Source organism: Harmonia axyridis, chromosome X (assembly GCF_914767665.1).
Source record: "Harmonia axyridis chromosome X, icHarAxyr1.1, whole genome shotgun sequence".
Classification (NCBI taxonomy): Eukaryota; Metazoa; Arthropoda; class Insecta; order Coleoptera; family Coccinellidae; genus Harmonia; species Harmonia axyridis.
This window is the reverse complement of record NC_059508.1, coordinates 9401862-9419889: the sequence shown is the minus strand read 5'-3', so window position 1 is coordinate 9419889 and position 18028 is coordinate 9401862. Positions and strand designations below refer to the sequence as shown.

Here is an 18028-nt window from a genome sequence, read left to right as displayed (position 1 = left end):
TGTGTATGTACCTGATACTGTAATTGCCAATCACTTGCAATTTTGGTTTCGCCGGTAATTTCGATGTCAAAGATGCCCCACGCACTGGAAGGCCAATGATCGAAAATATCGATAAAATCATGGTCATTGTCGAGTCCTGTTTCGATTGGTCAAGAGCTTAATAGTGCACAATAAACCGTTTGGAACACTATTTGCATAAGGCTGGTCTCAAAAAGATTCTAGATTATGGGTACCACACGACTTAACTCAAAAAAACCGCATGAACCCCATTTTTGAAACGCTTGGTGACTGGTGATGAAAAGTGGATCATTCACGACAACGTCAAGCAAAAACGGTCGTGGTCGACAAGCGGTGAGCCATCGGAAACGGCCAGGAAGGTTCTACGGTATGTTTAAGGACATTGGCAGGGAATTATCTACGAAGAGCTGCTCCCCTAAGGCACAACTGTAAACTTGGAACTGTAGTTATCGAACAAAACAGCACATATTGGACCTGAATTGGATCATTCTAACTATAGTAATTGAAGCCTTGTTCTTCGTGCAAAAATAATGGATTTCTTTTTACTACACCTCATAGTTTTCTTATGAGATAAATTTACATATATTTATGAAATATGCGAAATTTTTTACACTTGTTTCTGTCCTACAAAAATTTTATAGGCTTCACTAAAATCCATCTTTCTATAAAAAAAACTTGACCCATTTGGAACCAGAAAAAAAATTTCTGCTATTTTGCTATACTATATGAGCAGTGACTTTCTATGGTTCCCGCCCTCAAACATCGCCTGAATCCGCCCCTGGATAGAGCCATCAACACGAATTCATCAGAAAATTTGAACTTTTCATATAAATTTTCATTGAACTATTTATTTTTTCCAATATTCTACTTGAAATTGTTTCTTCAGATCTTAATGTAAAATTCCATCTCTTTCGAATTCGCAATGATCAGGTAATCGGATTTTGGCCATTAACGTACTCAAACGTCCCATTAGAGATCCAGACATGTCCTGAATATTTAAAGACTCTGGAGTCTCCATTTGAGAATTATCGTTTTAATGACTTATCGTTTCAGACCATTACCGGCTCAAATTCGAAAATTCATGACTTACTGACGAAATGATATAGCTCTGTTGTAGGTTCATGTTAAGTTTTGCCAAAGAAATGGAAATATATACAAATATACAACTCGTTGGATAAAATCAGATGCTTCTAAGTGCTCTCTAGAAACTGTGTATATATTGCATAAATATATTTAGGAATTCTTTCTTTGCGTACCTTGTATGAAAATAATTTCAACATGAATTGCTCTGCGATTTTCTAACGAAATTTGACACTTCCAAGTTTTTCTCTTATACATGTGTAACAATTTCACAAGAATTCGGAAATATGATTTCCAAAAAAAACCTTTTGTACTGAATGTTTGAAGTTCTAACCAAAATTCCTCTAAAATATATCCGACATAAAAATGAGATTGTCAGTGCTGCGAATTTTTGTTTTTAGAGATAGTTTGCCAAAAAAAATAGAAATATAATTACGCAACAGCACACTAGACCTGATTAATTCAATTTCATAGAACTTCACAAAACCTCAAAAGATAAAATAAAGTATGTGAATTTTATAAATAACACAGGAATTATGAATCTAGTGCTCACCAAGATTGTTCTCTTGCTTCGGCATATATTCTTGAAGATCCTTGATGAGTTTTGAGATTTCTTCGGAGTCCTTGATGATACTGCATAGTTCTTCCTCGTGAAAGTCTGGGGTTATCTGTTTGCACAAAAGTATCTGGCTTATAACGTTTCCTAAATTAGATGGACCAGCTCTGTTTTCTGTAATTAAGATGAATGAATTTTATGATAAAAACACATACTCGTACTTGAGTTTTATATTCGAGTTATATTGAAGTTTTAGCTGCTACATCTCATTAAAGAATATCACTTATAATATGTCTCTTGGGTATTTGATAAAATTTATACATTCATCAGACCTAATCATATGTGAGCATGGTAACCATGCTCACCTGACGAAGTCATGTTATCATGACGAAACAATTTTTGTGAAAATAAATATATAAAGCGGAAATAAGTTATTTTACTTTTTAATCATCAAAACTAGTTGCGTTGAACAAATTTTTATCGAGAGGAATTTCTCAATGAATTTTTAGAAAAAGAGCACGAATGGTTTCGAATTACGTTAATCAAAAACATGAAAGAAATGGACGAACTCTAATTTTGGCATCGCTTGTAAGGTAAGTACGATCATTAATTTACAAAGGATGCCGAAAATCACAAACCAGTGTCTTTTAATTTTCGTTTCCTCAGAAGCACCCTCAAATTGGAAAAAGTCTAATTCAAGTAACGGAAAAGACATTCAATATACAGTGTGGTACAACGAAAACTTAACACCTCGATTTTCCGGCTTTGAAATGAAAATGTGGAAAATCGCTAGGAAGCGTCTATTTCTGATTCCAAGCGAAATAACTTCTCCGCTCTTCGCATCCCAGTAACTGCAACCCTCTAATGGGGGTGAATACAACCCCTTGATTTCAAATAGGGATGAGGAGTGTTGCGATACCTCATTTTGAAGATCTTTTCGAGTACTATCTGATCCTAAATTTTCCATCGATAACGAAATGACTGGTAAAATAGAGGAAGAGTACAACTGCTAAATACATTTGAAATGTTTCGGATACGAATAATTTTCTCGAGATAAATTCCACATTGCCTCTTTCACTATTTTTCCTGTTATTCCATTATCCATGGATATTTTGAAGCGAAATTTATTGTCAGATAGTATTTGATATCAGTGCAATGATCAATCACTATGACAACACGATTAAGTTCGACAATTTCAATCCAATTAGATTTCAAAACCTCACGTTTTGGCAATGCGTATGTTCAGCGTATAACAAAGTATAATTGCTCTAATCAAGGGTAAATTCCCAGATATATAACATAGAGTCAGTCATACATATTTGGTGATATTTATGGATTTTTGCTGTTAACGAGAATATGAATTGAATGAACAAAGGAGCTTAAAAGAATTAACGTTGATACTAAGAGATTGGGCGGTCAATATGAGAAAGAAATACGGAGCCGGGTATAAAAAAGCAACAGTGAAGAAAATGTGGAACGTTTTGTACTATAATGACTATAACATTTTATGATTGACCCGTTTAACAATATACATAGTATTTAAATCAGCCCGAGGTACCCACGATGCAAAGATCATCTATGGTAGAGAACAGCAACTAATCTAATGTATACAGTTAATGAAAATTTGAACTCGAAATTTGGAAAAAAACGTAACAATTTCATCACAACACAATAATCGTTATAACTCCTGAAATATTACTTTTAGTACCTACCGTATAGTGATTACCTCAAAGTTAAGTACAATTGACAATTGAAACTGTCTGTTCAGACCCCAAGGAAAAAAGGAAATAGCTTGCAAAAGGGAATTCGAGTGTGTCATTGTCGAATGTATGTATATACAGGGTGAGTCGCAAGGATCCCACCAAACTCCAGGTGAGTAGTGTACACGTGAAGATAATTTTAACAAGCTGTTATGTTCTTATCCGATTCTAATTTGTTTTCAAATTATAGAGTAATTAAAATGTTCTAAATAGCTTACCGCTTCTTATCACAAATTCTGTAGAAAGGGCCGGCGTTAGGAGTGAAACAGTGAAGCGACCGATTCAGGTGGCTCTATTTGAGTGGCGGGAATTCGGCCCAGTTTGCTGACAGCCTTTTCATATTTCAACATTTGTCAACATTCCCTGCAATAAAATCTCCAAACCACATTTCCTAAGCGCACACATCATGGCAGAACAATCAATATAAACAGAATTCCCTATTACCCTCATTGAAAGAGGGATAAAATCATTATTTTTTTCACAAAGAAAAAAATCACTACCTTTGCTTCCGAATTTTTCTGAAGCCAATGTTCACACATTCATCGTATGGAAAATTCTCACGATTTTCTAAGGAACCTTATAAATCTAGGGAATTTTGTTTGTTGAATACAAATGAGAATCGTATAAGAACATCTATGCTTGTTTGTATCTTTCCAATTATGAAATGAGAAGCGAACATTCCTTTTTCCAGACTGTTGGATTATATTCTACATATATTGCTTTTTCACATACAAATTTACAATGTTTCCGAACTGTACATCAAAATATGAAACGATATTTTCATACAAAACTTACCGAAATACTTTGGCTTTCAAAGTCACGTGGCTAATGAATAAAATTTCACGTTTTATTTTCTGAAAGTACCAAGATAACCCTCTTCATTTCCATAAGAAAAATTTGATTATTCAGTTGTTATCTGACGAGAAACATTATAATCTCTTGATATTTCTCTGTCAGTCTACTATCCTATCATTTTTTTTTGTATCGTGTTCAACTTACCGTAATATCCAGACATATCCATAGGGATTATCTGAACAAGTCGATGGCACTTAGTGAGTTCTCGAAGAAAGAGTTGTGACATAAAAAATAGGAGAACCAAGTGAGGATTATCCACTGGGATACCCTCAGCGACAGAGCTGAAAACGAGAAAACTGTTCATTAGATTGCTTCATCAAATACTTGAAATGAAACCATTAGCTAATGCTGTGATGGAGGTTTTTGAGGGTTCTCTGTGTTTCTCACCTACGTAAATTGGGTAGAATCAGTTCACTAGTGTGTTTACATGTTTCGACGCAGGTTCGGCGTAGCTTCCTTATTTTTTCTCTCAGTTCTGGACAATCTTTCGGCTGTCCAATGTGGATCAGTAGATCGCGGAAAAGTGCCACTTGGCTGTTTATATCGAATATTAACTGGAAAATAGAAATTACATAAGATAAATATAACAGTATCATAATCGATTCACACAAAAGATTCCAAATAGAGCGTCATCAAGCTGAAAAATATTCGAATTGATAAATTACAAAGACCGCCTTTATAATTCAGAAAATATAGTACATTCTAAGGTTTCGAATCCTTTATGAATGATTCAAATTTTAATTGAAAGGTCATCTTCAAAGTTACAGCAAGGTCATGTTCAGAAATTCGAATGTTAAAGGTGCCAGAAGGTCTAAAACTGCAATTTTTTTTGAGTTTCAAAGGATTTCTACTTTTGATGTTCAAATTTCTTAGAATTATGATTTGCCTGAAAAACATGAGGCATCTCTGCTAGAATCGCAGCAAATGTTCAAACTGATGATCATCAACTGACTAACAATGATCTTCTTGTATTCAACGTCTGCCAAACTTCAGTATCGACTAAAATTTAAGTGCATTCTTCTTATTAGGCCAATTGAAAAGTCCCCGGTCTAATGCACAGATGATTTTTAGTAAGTACCACCCGACCATTATTTTGTGAGATAATGCGTTGTTAGTGTAGCTACTTTTGTTATTTGAAAAAAGATGGAAAAAAAGAAATTTCGTGTGCTGATAAAATATTGCTTTTTGAAGGGAAAAAATGTACTTGAAGCAGAATCTTGGCTTAATGAAGAGTTTCCGGTGTCTGCACCAGCAGAATCAACCATCAACGTGGTGAAATGAGCACCGAAACAATACTTCGTTGCTTAAAATCTCTCGCTTGCTAAGAATAATTTGAAGTAGTTTCTTTTCGTACTAACACAACAAATATTCTTGACAGTCCAAATCAATATGCAGTTTTAGGCATTCAATCAGATTAGAATTCCTTAACTTGATCTCGAAGTTTTCCTGGAGGTGACCTTGAAAAAGGTTGATTCATAAGCAAATCGTATAATGAAACATTGGAAATTAGCATTACAACAATTTTAAAGAACAGAAGATTCTTTACGGTTAGTACCTTCATGAATCCAAATTCAGGAGACAAAATTATTTTGTCACACTGTAAACTTTTCCAGTTAAAAATGTATGTCTGATTACAATCCACTATAATTTTTTTCTATAAAGACTGTTAGAACTATTTAGAGGGCCACTACAGGGATATCGAAAACCGTTAGAAAAACAGCGTGGCTTAAATTATTGTGAATCTGTTAACACCAACACACTTATCCCTAAACAACGCAACTTTTTGTAATTTAAGCCACCCTGTATCTCTAACGGTTTTCGATACCCTCTAAATAGTTCTAACCCTGTATGACGAAAATTTATTGTTTTGTCACAAGATTATGAATTCAATCGATGAAACGATCAAAATATTCTGATCAAAGTTGTATTTTAGCAAAAAACGAAAGCATGCAAAAAATAATTCAATATTTCAATTCGCAAAAATTCAGTGATTGACTGATTATTTCCTTAACTAATAACAAAAACGTATATTGATGGTTTCTTAATTGAAAGTTAATTTCGATATTTTCCAACGTTAGAGGCTAGCCCCATATGGGGAATGTAGAAGATAAAAAAATTCCAGAAAAGGTAAATCAGATTAGAATTGTTTAGAAAGACGCTCTACATCTGTATCTATCTAGAATGTTTCCACAAAAACTTGTCAGATTGAACCATTGTTCAATTCAAGACACTCCACCCATTTAAATTCGGAAGTTCAAGATGAAATTCATTGTTTTTTTCTCCCGTGACAATAAATGCGGTGAAATAAAATCCTGGAAATGAAGGACCATTCGAAAGTGGAGAATAACACGACAAACTTTTGATAAAGTTTCCCGGAAACCGTCCTTATCACGGATACTTCCTGGAGCAAATATTTTCCGCAAATTCGTTATCTCCACCCATAATACTATTCGAAGTTCAGTCCTGCCAACTCGAACATAAATAAAAATTAGGCAATGTTGAAAATGATCAATTTAGTGGAAAATTTCGGCTGTCACTTCAGATTCTTTTCCGCGTTCACGACAGCAGTTGCCAATTTAAAATATCTAGAAAATTATACTTTATCATTTCAAATATACAGGGTGTTTCATTGGGAAACGGAAATACTTCGCAGGTGCATAGGTTGCACCAAGGCGGTTCTCGAGACAACCCATTTATTGGATCATACTGTCTTCGTAGCCGAGATACAGGGTGTTTTATGAATTCTCCAGAACCGCCTCAATGCCACCTATGCACCTGTGAAGTTTTTCCGTTTCCCAATGAAACACCCTGTATTAACTGACAAAGAAATTGCGGAGAAAACATTCCTGAAATCTATGTCTAGAATTTCAGGTATTGTTGGAACGCGTCGAGTATTTTGTAATAACTCAGTTCTCTTTGTTCATACACAATTTCGAAACTAGTTATGTTCATTAACTCCAATTCCAAATGGATGAGTCTTCTGCCTTTTGATTACGCATCTATAATTTTCATATTGTCTATTGTAGGGAATCTCTGCAATGTGTTGCAAAGGTGGAGAATCATTTATTTTTGGTAATATCAATTCCGTTGTTCATTACATCTAGTTATGAATGAAGGTCTTATGTATTTCATATTGCAAGTTGGAAAGTGTTGACTAATAAACTGATGATTTAATTGTTTTTACGTTTGAAGCTGTTGCGTTCAATTACAACGATGGTATATCATTCAACATAATTGAGAATTGTAGAAAGTCTGATATGACACCAAAGTAATTCAGAATGGTCTGAAAAACATTTTGCTAACTGAAATTTTGAGACTCAATGAATGTTGAAATGCAATCTTAATCAAAAATATTCATAACGTCAAAACTCAAAATCATAAAAACTAGAATATTGCTTTGAAAAATCACTCCGTACCAAGGCAGAAATTTATCTATTCATTCATTGACACATTCTTTTCAATTTTAAAATGGTAATTTTTCTCGTGTCAAAATAATTGTGATTTTAAAAGACTTATTCCACAGAAAACGAGTAGCTATAACTTGAAACATCTTTTTTGTTGCATGGTCCGAAGAAATCAGCGAGATTGCAAACTTTTTCCTGACAACCTTTCTTATATTCATATGGATAATTTCCGGTGTTGTCAGAAGCCTGACTAGAAAGGTGGAAGATAACTATTTCTTGTAATCTGACATTTCAATCAGAGCTACTTCAACCGGTAAGTTTCCAATGTATATTTCGCCAGAATAGCAGGTCTGATTGTATTCAAACATTTCTACGATTAAGGATTCTTCATGATGAAGACTGCAGATCCAGATAACGCAAAAAAACATGAAATACCGTTTTGCTTTAAGGCCCATATTTCATAATGCAGAATCACTAATATTCTGTTGTGATATGATGTCAGCTCTGTTCAGCAGAGTAAACTTTGAGCCTGAATAAAAATACATATCACAGTCAACCGTGAGGTAAAATGATTTGTTTTGACTTCACAACAACCCAGAGGCACACATTCCCATTATAAGGGACAGTTGAGTCACACTCAAGGGTAAGATATGGAAAATTTTAGGAAAATTTTTCGACAAAAAATTTTTCAGGTGAGATCGAAATTCGGCCAATCAGGGATTGTCAATTCTGGCACCGCTCACCGATTTTTTGAGGAAATTCGAACTCGAAATTTGAGAAAAAACAGAAAAAATTGAATTTCCATCCAAAAATGGTTATAAATCCCAAATTATTCGTCAAAGACCCCTCGAATAAAAACGTTTTTTGAACATCGGGTTCTGATCTGAAACATAGTGAGGTTTCAAGGGCATAGCTTACGTCCAGGAGAAGTTGCAGCCTGGGGAATTCCATCCATTTTTTTTCGAAAATTTCAGATTTTTACCTATCATTTCTGAATTAATGTTCTAATTGCCAAACTGCGAGCATTCTCGTGGAATCAAGTATTAATTGAGTTTCATTAATTTTTTTCTAGCTCAAAAGGATTCTGAGATCTTCTCACTAGACTACGAATTTGAGTCACTCGATACAATTGTATATGTTCCAATGTAATATGAAGTATACACTTGTTCAAGAAATCTTCATTGTTATTTCGACAATGTAATAATTTCCAAAAACTAAAGGTTACCATAGATATACATCATTTTTTTCAACCTTTATTACAAGTATTGTTAGTTCATCTGAAGTTTTTCTCTCCATCTGCATGAGCTAATAATTTCCATCTATAAGGTTCAAAAAACATTAATCTTTCAGTTCCATTTGATCTATGACATGTTTGACGTAAAAAGTAATCCTTTTGTGCTGAATCTTTTTCGAGCATTCACTTGTATGAATAGGATTATTCTTCTATCAATGCGCTTCTCAGTTTCATATCGATTACTGTATTCAGCGTATATACAGTACCTGTCATTTCTTTGCCAAATAATGTTCGATAAGACCATTGAATGAAAATCACCTGTCCAAATATCGAATGTGCATTTGGGTGAAAATGTAAATAGAGCGACAATTAAATCCTGCTCTGAATCCGGTATACAGTTTATAAATGGATTAACTGCAATCGAATGTTGATGAATTTGAAATATTCAGGTAGGTGTTCAAGGGTATGGATCAACTGGTCAACATTGTTTTCACGTGCTCTTTCACACCCTACATTTTTGATAAGTTCGGCTGGTCTCACACTCTGAATCTGCTGAATCAGGGTGAAGGTAATAATAGGGGAAGAGATCCTTCATTTTGAATTTATTGTGTTTTGTACATGGTGGGCAATTTTCTATGTTTTAGCTCTACAACTTTTAAAACAGAGGAGATAGATAAAATCTGATACCCCATTCTCGTTGTCTTTTTTTGAGAAAATTACACGAGTAGTATTTATTTTTGGCCACCCTCTTTTGCTTTCGAGTTATAAGCGAAACTTGGAAAAATGGCGAAATCGGAAAACATTTATATCTCCGCTAATACTAATGATTAAGCTCTGAAATTTAAACATCATATAGACACTTTTTAATGTAGGATTCAGTGGAGTGCTCGTCTTTTCAACAGGGTATTTAATTACGAAGCTATGACCCAAAGATATATTTTTTCGAATGGGAACACTAGATTTCTGTGTCATTTCAACAAGAGCAGAACCATTATTTTCGAAATGAAATTGCACTATTTGCAAGCGTTGTTCAGTCGTGAGTCTATTCAAGATAAATTGCCAAACTAAATTGAACAGTAATGCCAACTTAAAGTTATATACCTCGAAAAAAAAACACCCGTTATCTATGCTTCTTACTAATTTCTACAAAATTCGAATCTATATATATTTTATAAATTGTTTATTTCAAAATGGATTCGCAAATACGAAAAGATCCACATGATCGACTGTTTCAATCGAAAGAGTTGTAATGAGATGGATGCATCAGAAGATTATTTTCATAGGTCTCCAGAATGAATACGCACAAGTACCAATCAATTTCAAATAGCATATGAAATAAACGCATATATGATTGAACTCAACAATTCTTTTACGAAAGGAACAAACAAAAATAATATTTAACCTTACAGTGTTACAATTGGTCAGTAACAACTTTGAATGAGGATCAAATTTTTACAGATGATGCTGTACCTATGGTACAAAGAGGTTTGGATCACATATCTCCTTCTTTCCTTGAATGTAGAGAAGTGCAAGGTGCTTCATTTGGGTAGAAACAATGCCCGCCGATGCTATTACATTGATGTTTTTAGATTGTAGATTGTAAAAGTCTACACTGGATTTTCCCGATATGTATCAGAGAAGTTAACATCTAGGACCTAGAAACCTCTAAAGATTCTTACCGCAGTATAAGGGAAATGTGTGGTGAAAAACCCACTATAGCACGGGTTTCTCCAATTCTGTAATCCACAGTTTCTAACAACAAAAAAATTTCAGAAGTTCAATTCATTCTTGTAGAATTAGCATTAAATTCATTATTCAATTAAATAAAAAAAATATCGCCCCTTGAAAAAGGCTGTGTTTCAATGGAAAAACGTAGTTAGCAGTGAGATCAGGGTTGTAAACCTTCCATATTTCACGCTCCAAATCTGATAATGTAACATTGACAAAGGAGGCAAATAGTGGAACTTTGCTCTTTAATCAACTGGGCATGCAACCTCAATTTATTAACGACTAAGGTATAAAGTAGGTTCCACACTCATAAATATTAAGTTCATATCGCATTTATCTGGAGTGAAATTAAAAATTCATTAAGAAGTATCACATGTTCCATAGAACAAATCAATAACTCATTTTTTCCCTATTCCCTAGATTGTCTCATGTCGTTCGAAATTCTACACGCATCATCCATGGTTTATTATTTCGTTCTACTAGAAAATTTTTCAAATCCAAAAATTATTCAATAAAAAGCAAATTCTGAAATAAAAAAAATCGCCAATTAGCTAAGTCAACTCGTATGCCCGTAACCGTGTAATCGAGTGTCAACGCAAACTTGGTTGTTTGTGATGCTGATATCTGGATTATTTTCGGAAGGAATTAAGAAAAATTCATAACCCCTATAATATTGGAGCCATCCGGTACAAAATATTCTATTCAGTACAACGATAGCATTACAGGTTTGAAATTTCATGATTTGGCGTAGTTAATTCAACAACCTCAACAGGGATTACCATCACGTGGCTTTCCGTGTATCATTCAAACAGTAGGTACCCCCATTTCCACACTAGCGCTCTTGAGATGACCAAACTTTGTACGGTGTACGAAGTTGTTCATTCACTTTATCTTCTGTCTCTTTACGAAGCATATAAGGATAGCACAGCACCGTACTGCTCAGTCGATTACTTTCTTCACAAAATTATAGTTTTACCTCTTTTGTAATGATTTTTTGTAGTTTTTTTTTCGAATATTTTGAAATATATCACTGCTTTATACACTTTCAGCTAAACAACCATTTTAAGAAATAATCTTGAAACATGTCGATTTTTGATTTTAATTTACCGTATTTTAAAATGATAACCTAATATACAGGGTGAATTACTTTCGAGTAATGACGTCACCGTATTTTTTTTCAAATGAAACACCCCCATTTTGTCTCAATTTCTGATTACTCTAGCTGAGCTGATTCCAAAAATGTATCACATGTTGATTCCAATTGGTACATGGTGGACAAAAATATAATAGTTTTGTGTGTGCTCATAAACTAACGCGTAACATTCTTTATTAGTAAATTAACAATATTATCAAAAATACTTATTGTTTAGCGGCAATAAACAAATAATGACATTTCACAAAAAACTAGACGACTATGTTCTTTTGAATTGATAAAAAATAATTTCTTTCATATTCTGTCTGCTAGACCACAAGTACCAAACATGTTTGGAAACTGCTCATTTTCATTAAAATAAAAATGTAACAAACTACAGGGTGTTACATTCAAACCAATTGCCGCTAGACAATAAGTATTTTTAATAATATTGTTACTTTAACAAATAAAGAATGTTACGCGTTAGTTTATGAGCATACTATTGTATTTTTGTCCACCCTGTACCAATAGAGAAATCGGAAAATTGAGACAAAATGGGGGTGTTCCATTTAAAAAAAATGACGATGACGTCATTACTCGAAAGTTATTCACCCTGTATATTAGATTATTATTTCAAAATCGACGTGTTTCAGGATTATTTCTTGAAATGGTCTGTTTAGCTAAAAATGAATTTGTTCCATACTTTACGGACACAATGTATATTGGAAATATCATCAATTCTTTGCGAAAAACGAAAAGTTACCAACATTTCTTTTTATCTTTCGCAAAACGATGTAGATTATTGATTAAATGAATAATGTGAAAACCCTTGAAAATTCAGTGGTTGTAAGAAAAAAATCTATAATTTTGTTTCAAACTGAGCAGTCACGTGGCGGTAATTCATCTTAACCGTTGTCTCAAAGTCTCTTTTCTGTTGTCTCAAAGAATCTTCAAAGTATTCGCAAAGCAGCCAAGAAAAATAGACAAACCCTTATTACATTTTAATCTCCGAATTTCAGTTATTCCGATCCTGTGTTAAATTATCAGAGACGTCTCTATAGAAATTGTGTTCCTTCGTGGAAGTCCCTAGAGGCTCGTCTATAATATTCTTTCTTCATTAATAAAGGAGATTAGCTGGAATTGTATCATACCCACGAATCATGTCATTAATTCAATTCATTTGGTAGTTTGGAGTTCCTTCCGATTATCCTTGGATTAGCAAACAATTCATGTTGGAGCTAGACGGTGTATAGTAATGTTGAGCTACCTGAATAGTTCATATTCGAACATACTGCTACAATGACAAGCATCTACTCTCTTTAACTTTTAATATCTTAAAAAAGAATTTAAAAAAAGTACAAGACTTTTCTGTGAAATTTTTTTTGTAATTTAATCTCGATGAACTGTACTTTTATACATAGAATAACCAACTTCGTAACTTCGATAAAAATTATGGAAATGTTGGTCTCAAGTGAAAAAGTTACGCGAATTGGATAATGATCTAAATTTTCGAATCAAAATTGAAAATATATAGGGTGTTTTTTTCGAAGTATATAACTTTAAGTTGGCATTACTGTTCAAGATTGTGACCGATTTAACAGCTGTCAAATGATTCATTCTCAGTTTAGTTTGGCAATTCATCATGAATAGATTCACGCCTGAACAACGCTTGCAAATAGTGCAATTTCATTTCGAAAATAATGGTTCTGTGCGGAATACGTATCGTGCACTACGTCCATTTTATTCTGTTTAGCGATGAAGCGCACTTCTGGTTGAATGGCTACGTCAATAAACAAAACTGCCGCATTTGGAGTGAAGCTAATCCTCAAATGTATGTCGAAACACCGTTACATCCAGAAAAACTGACTGTTTGGTGCGCTTTATGGGCTGGTGGAATCATTGGTCCGTACTTCTTCAAAAACGATGATGGCCAGAACGTTACAGTCAATGGTGATCGGTATAGAGCCATAATTACTAATTTTTTCATTCCTGAATTGAACAACCATGATGTCCAGGAGCTGTGGTTCCAACAAGACGGCGCAACATGTCACACAGCTCGTGCCACAATCGATTTATTGAAAGACACGTTTGGTGACCGCCTAATTTCAAGTTTTGGACCTGTGAATTGGCCTTCAAGATCTTGTGATTTAACACCGCTAGACTACTTTCTGTGGGGCTATGTAAAGTCATTGATCTATGCGGATAAGCCACAAACCCTTGACCATTTGGAAGACAACATTCGCCGTGTTATTGCCGATATACGGCCACAAATGTTGTAAAAAGTCATCGAAAATTGGACGTCCAGATTGGACTACATCGGAGCCAGCCGTGGCGGTCATATGTCAGAAGTCATATTTAAAATGTAATGCCACATGATTATCTTGCGGATAAATAAAATTCATGTCAATCGAATGTTTCATCGTTGTTTTATTGCAATTTAAAGTTCTATAGCTCTAAAAAAAACACCCTTCAGAAAGACAAATTCACGGTTTCTTAGTATATATAATTAATTTATTTATCACAGCTTACTATCTGGATCTTCATAATGATTTGGAATTTCCGGAGGATAACCATTTTTGCTTGCATCCCCAATTTAGGAACGAGCAATTTTTTTCTGTGAATGAAAATTTTTTCAAAAGATTCCAGACGTTATTATTATTGGAAATAATTAACCAAAACCATATTTTTTACTTCCATTCAATTCATATTGTGTACTACAAGTTAATAAAAAAATACCAACCTGCGATAGATTCCTTGTGAAAATCGATGAAAATAATGATTTCACGAAAAAACATTTCGCAGGTTGATGCTGGATTAACTAATTGAATTGGTTTCGTACGTAATGAGGACCTGGGTAGAAATTCGCTACAAAAAGTTCAGCCACCCGAGGGTATGTATCTGGTTAGGACGGTAGAATAAGAATAGAATTCTATCTAATTTGGATCGCTAATATTGGATTCGAAAGAGTCAAAGTAGCTTTGTCGAAACTTAAGACGAAAAAAATGTTCGCAAATAAATATACTCTTTGAAATGAGGAAGAATGCATTACCAAGGAGACGTTGGCACTTTTTTGATCAATCTTCGTAGAAATACCTCATAAGTTATAACAGGCCCATTGAAAAGTCCCCGGTCTATCATGGTAAAACACATTTTTTTGGCAAAATTCGATTTTATTATTCAACATAGTTGCCTTAGAGGGCAATACAACGATTAGAGCGATCTTCCAACTTTTCGTTACCATTTTTGTAGTACGATTTGTCTTTTCTAAGTTTTTCTGATAAATGTATTAAATTCTTCTTGAAAGTTTTCAAAACGAAATGACGTAAAAAAAATCAAACGATATTTCGAATATTTTCCTTATACAATATACCCTATTGCAATGAACATTTTTTCATAGTCATATAATACACAGCTTTATGAAGCAGTATTATCACCATACAAAAATGTACCAAAATATCCACTACAAAAAAAATTGTAACAATTTATCGAACCGATCGAAAAAACCGCAAAGTTACACACGTACGAAGATATTTCCAAATGGTATGTTTTCCTCTTTATATACGTATATTTCAAACACAAAAATGAGCCCACGTGCCTATCTACCGTATATTTAGACTTCTGGCCATGAACCCCTCCATCAATATTTGATAACCATTCAAAATTTCATGACGGAAAGGCAGGTAATCCGAACTAGATGAAACTTGACTCTGGAATGTCATACACTTCGAAATTCACAGGAATTCATAGTCAATATTCAGAGCAATTTCAAGAGCTCACGTATCATTTCGAATTATCAATAATTTCGAAAATCAATATACGAAAAACGAAGAATAATTGAGATCGCTAAACAAGACTAAAAATGTGGCCGTTCAAATTAATCAAGATATTCCACATCATGTTGTTGCCTACAATAAAGAATGCTATACAATATGCTAGCTCTGCTAACTGACAAAGAAACTGCAACAGCCAGTTGCAGGAGCTGTTCAACTTTTATTTAATTTTTTATTGGTGAAACATAGATAGTATAGCAAGGAGTAAATGTTTGAATTTGGAGAAAAAAATTGTGAAGGTTCTTTATGTGAACAATTTTTGTTACTTGAATATTGTAGTCGATTTTTGCAAGTTTTTTAAATTTTACAACAAACCAACCTCTAAGACTTATGGCCATTAGAGACCGATTTCCACCAATTCGATCTTTGGCTGATGAGTGGTTATGAGAACAAGGCCATCCTGTAACTGTCCGAATGGACTACAGCATTATCGACCCCATCTTGTGTTAACTCTGACGGTTGAGCATGGCCGGCAACAATTTCAGTGGCGCAGAGAACGTCAACATTGGAATGTGGAATGGCATCAAGTCGTCTTTTCTGATGAATCTCGATTTTCCTTGGGTGCACATGTTGACCGAAGAAGGATTAGACGACGTCCGGGAGAAAGACGTGAACCTCAGTTTTATGTTGAGCGTCATGTACACCGGACATTAGGCGTTATGGTATAGGGTGCTATTTCACATGCAAGTAGGTCACCTTCAGTATTTATTCGAGGCAACATGACAGCACTACGTTACCTTCAAGAAATAGTGAAGCCATATGTTCTCCTTTACCTTAACCGGCTCGAGAATCCAATATTTCAGCAAGATAATGCCCGACTTCATGTTGACAGACTTAAGTTTAAACCTTTTCGAAGCGACCCATGTGAATCTTTTGCCATGGCCAACCAGATCACCCGATCTTTTGCCTATAGAGGCAGAGGGACATCATGGGGAGAAGGCTTGGAAATTTACCCCAGCCCCCACAGACCTTGGCGGCTCTGAGACATGCAGTACAGGTAGCTTGGGATAGTATCCCTCAAGAAGAAAAAGACCATCTTATTGCATCAATGCCGAGACGTGTTGGGGAGTGTATAGATAATCGCGGTGGACAAACACATTATTAACAAATTTATCAGAAACAATTGTAAACCCTTCGTTTTTTCTCCAAATTTCAATCAATTACTTCTTGCAATATTATCTATGTTTCACCAAAAAAAAATTCAAGATTTGAACAGCTCCTTCTGTGTGTTGCAGTTTTTTGTCAGTTAGTATATAATACAATCACTTCAATATTCATACATCGAAAAACAGCGTAAAACATAACTGTTAAATATGTTCGTTTTAGCCATTAACGTGCCCTGAAGCAAATTTTTACATATCTAGATCACAACAGATCAAACACAAACCAATTAAATAGAAATTCTAAAAAAAAATTAATGAAGCCGCAGTGGTCGAAATAGCCATCCATGTAATATCGATATCAATTTCAAATCAATTCCATGTAATGAATTGATTGATTGATGCGATTAAAAGATATGTAACGTTCATTAGCACCAATTATTTTCTGCTCTATCATACCTACTATCGCTTGACTAGTTTGTAGGTAGGAATTTGCAATTGCGAATTACTTTGTTTTGACGCTTGATGAATTAGTAGAAATCAGGTGAAAACAATATTGCCATTGCTACCAATTGATCACAATGCGACACAGGTCACCATATTTTACAATTTGGTTTCAACAAATCAACAATTGAAATGTTCTCAAAATAACTAATTCAGTGTTCATCAATACGATGATCTAATCAATAATGGATACACAATTATGAAATGAAAATTAGTTCATATCAATGTCAAAAGAGTACTGTCAATTGAATTAATACACAAAATTTTGCAGTGCCTTCAAAATATTAGGTGTATAACTTTCGCCGTTTTGGAACAGATGGCTGTAGTGATAAGTGGTAATCGAAATAAATAGATCGTAGATGTCTACGATAAACTTAGGTATTTGTAAACAGAACGCCATCTAAAGATGAATCGATTTGTGTCAGTATCATTTAATTAATTATTTAATTTTCTGCTTCAATATGAAGAAAACTGCGGGGCTGAGGCTCATCGGATGCTCTCAAATATCTATGGTGAGTCCGCTATTTAATGTGTCTTGTTTCGTTCAAAACCTTCCCGAGAGAACATAAAAAATAAGTTATAAAGTCAATGTAGAGTTAACTTTCATTAAAATTGAGATTTTCAGAATATCCGTTAATTTTTTTGCGCAGTGTACATAAGAGCCGGTTTTTTCCTTTGTGAATAATGTAATTTATTCCTCTTACGCAAGTTTTCCACTTAGATAAAACCTGAGCTGTAGGAATAAATTTATTTATTCGCATGTGAAAAAAACGACCCTAAAAGTTATACCTACCCTGGGACACCCTGTAGAAATGAGTTGGCAGGTC

General features: G+C 34.2%; 1 protein-coding gene across 2 annotated transcripts in view; it reads right to left on the bottom strand.

Annotated features, from left to right (window-relative positions):
• Nucleotides 1-18028, bottom strand: part of LOC123686215 — a 131753-nt gene that overhangs the window by 21580 nt on the left and 92145 nt on the right. For both annotated transcript variants that reach the window (XM_045626229.1, XM_045626230.1), the window contains exons 2-4: nt 4657-4823; nt 4414-4550; nt 1652-1828 (exon numbers count right to left, since the gene is read on the bottom strand). In XM_045626229.1, coding sequence (XP_045482185.1) covers nt 1652-1828; nt 4414-4550; nt 4657-4823 — 481 coding nt within the window. The remainder of the gene's footprint in view (nt 1-1651; nt 1829-4413; nt 4551-4656; nt 4824-18028) is intronic.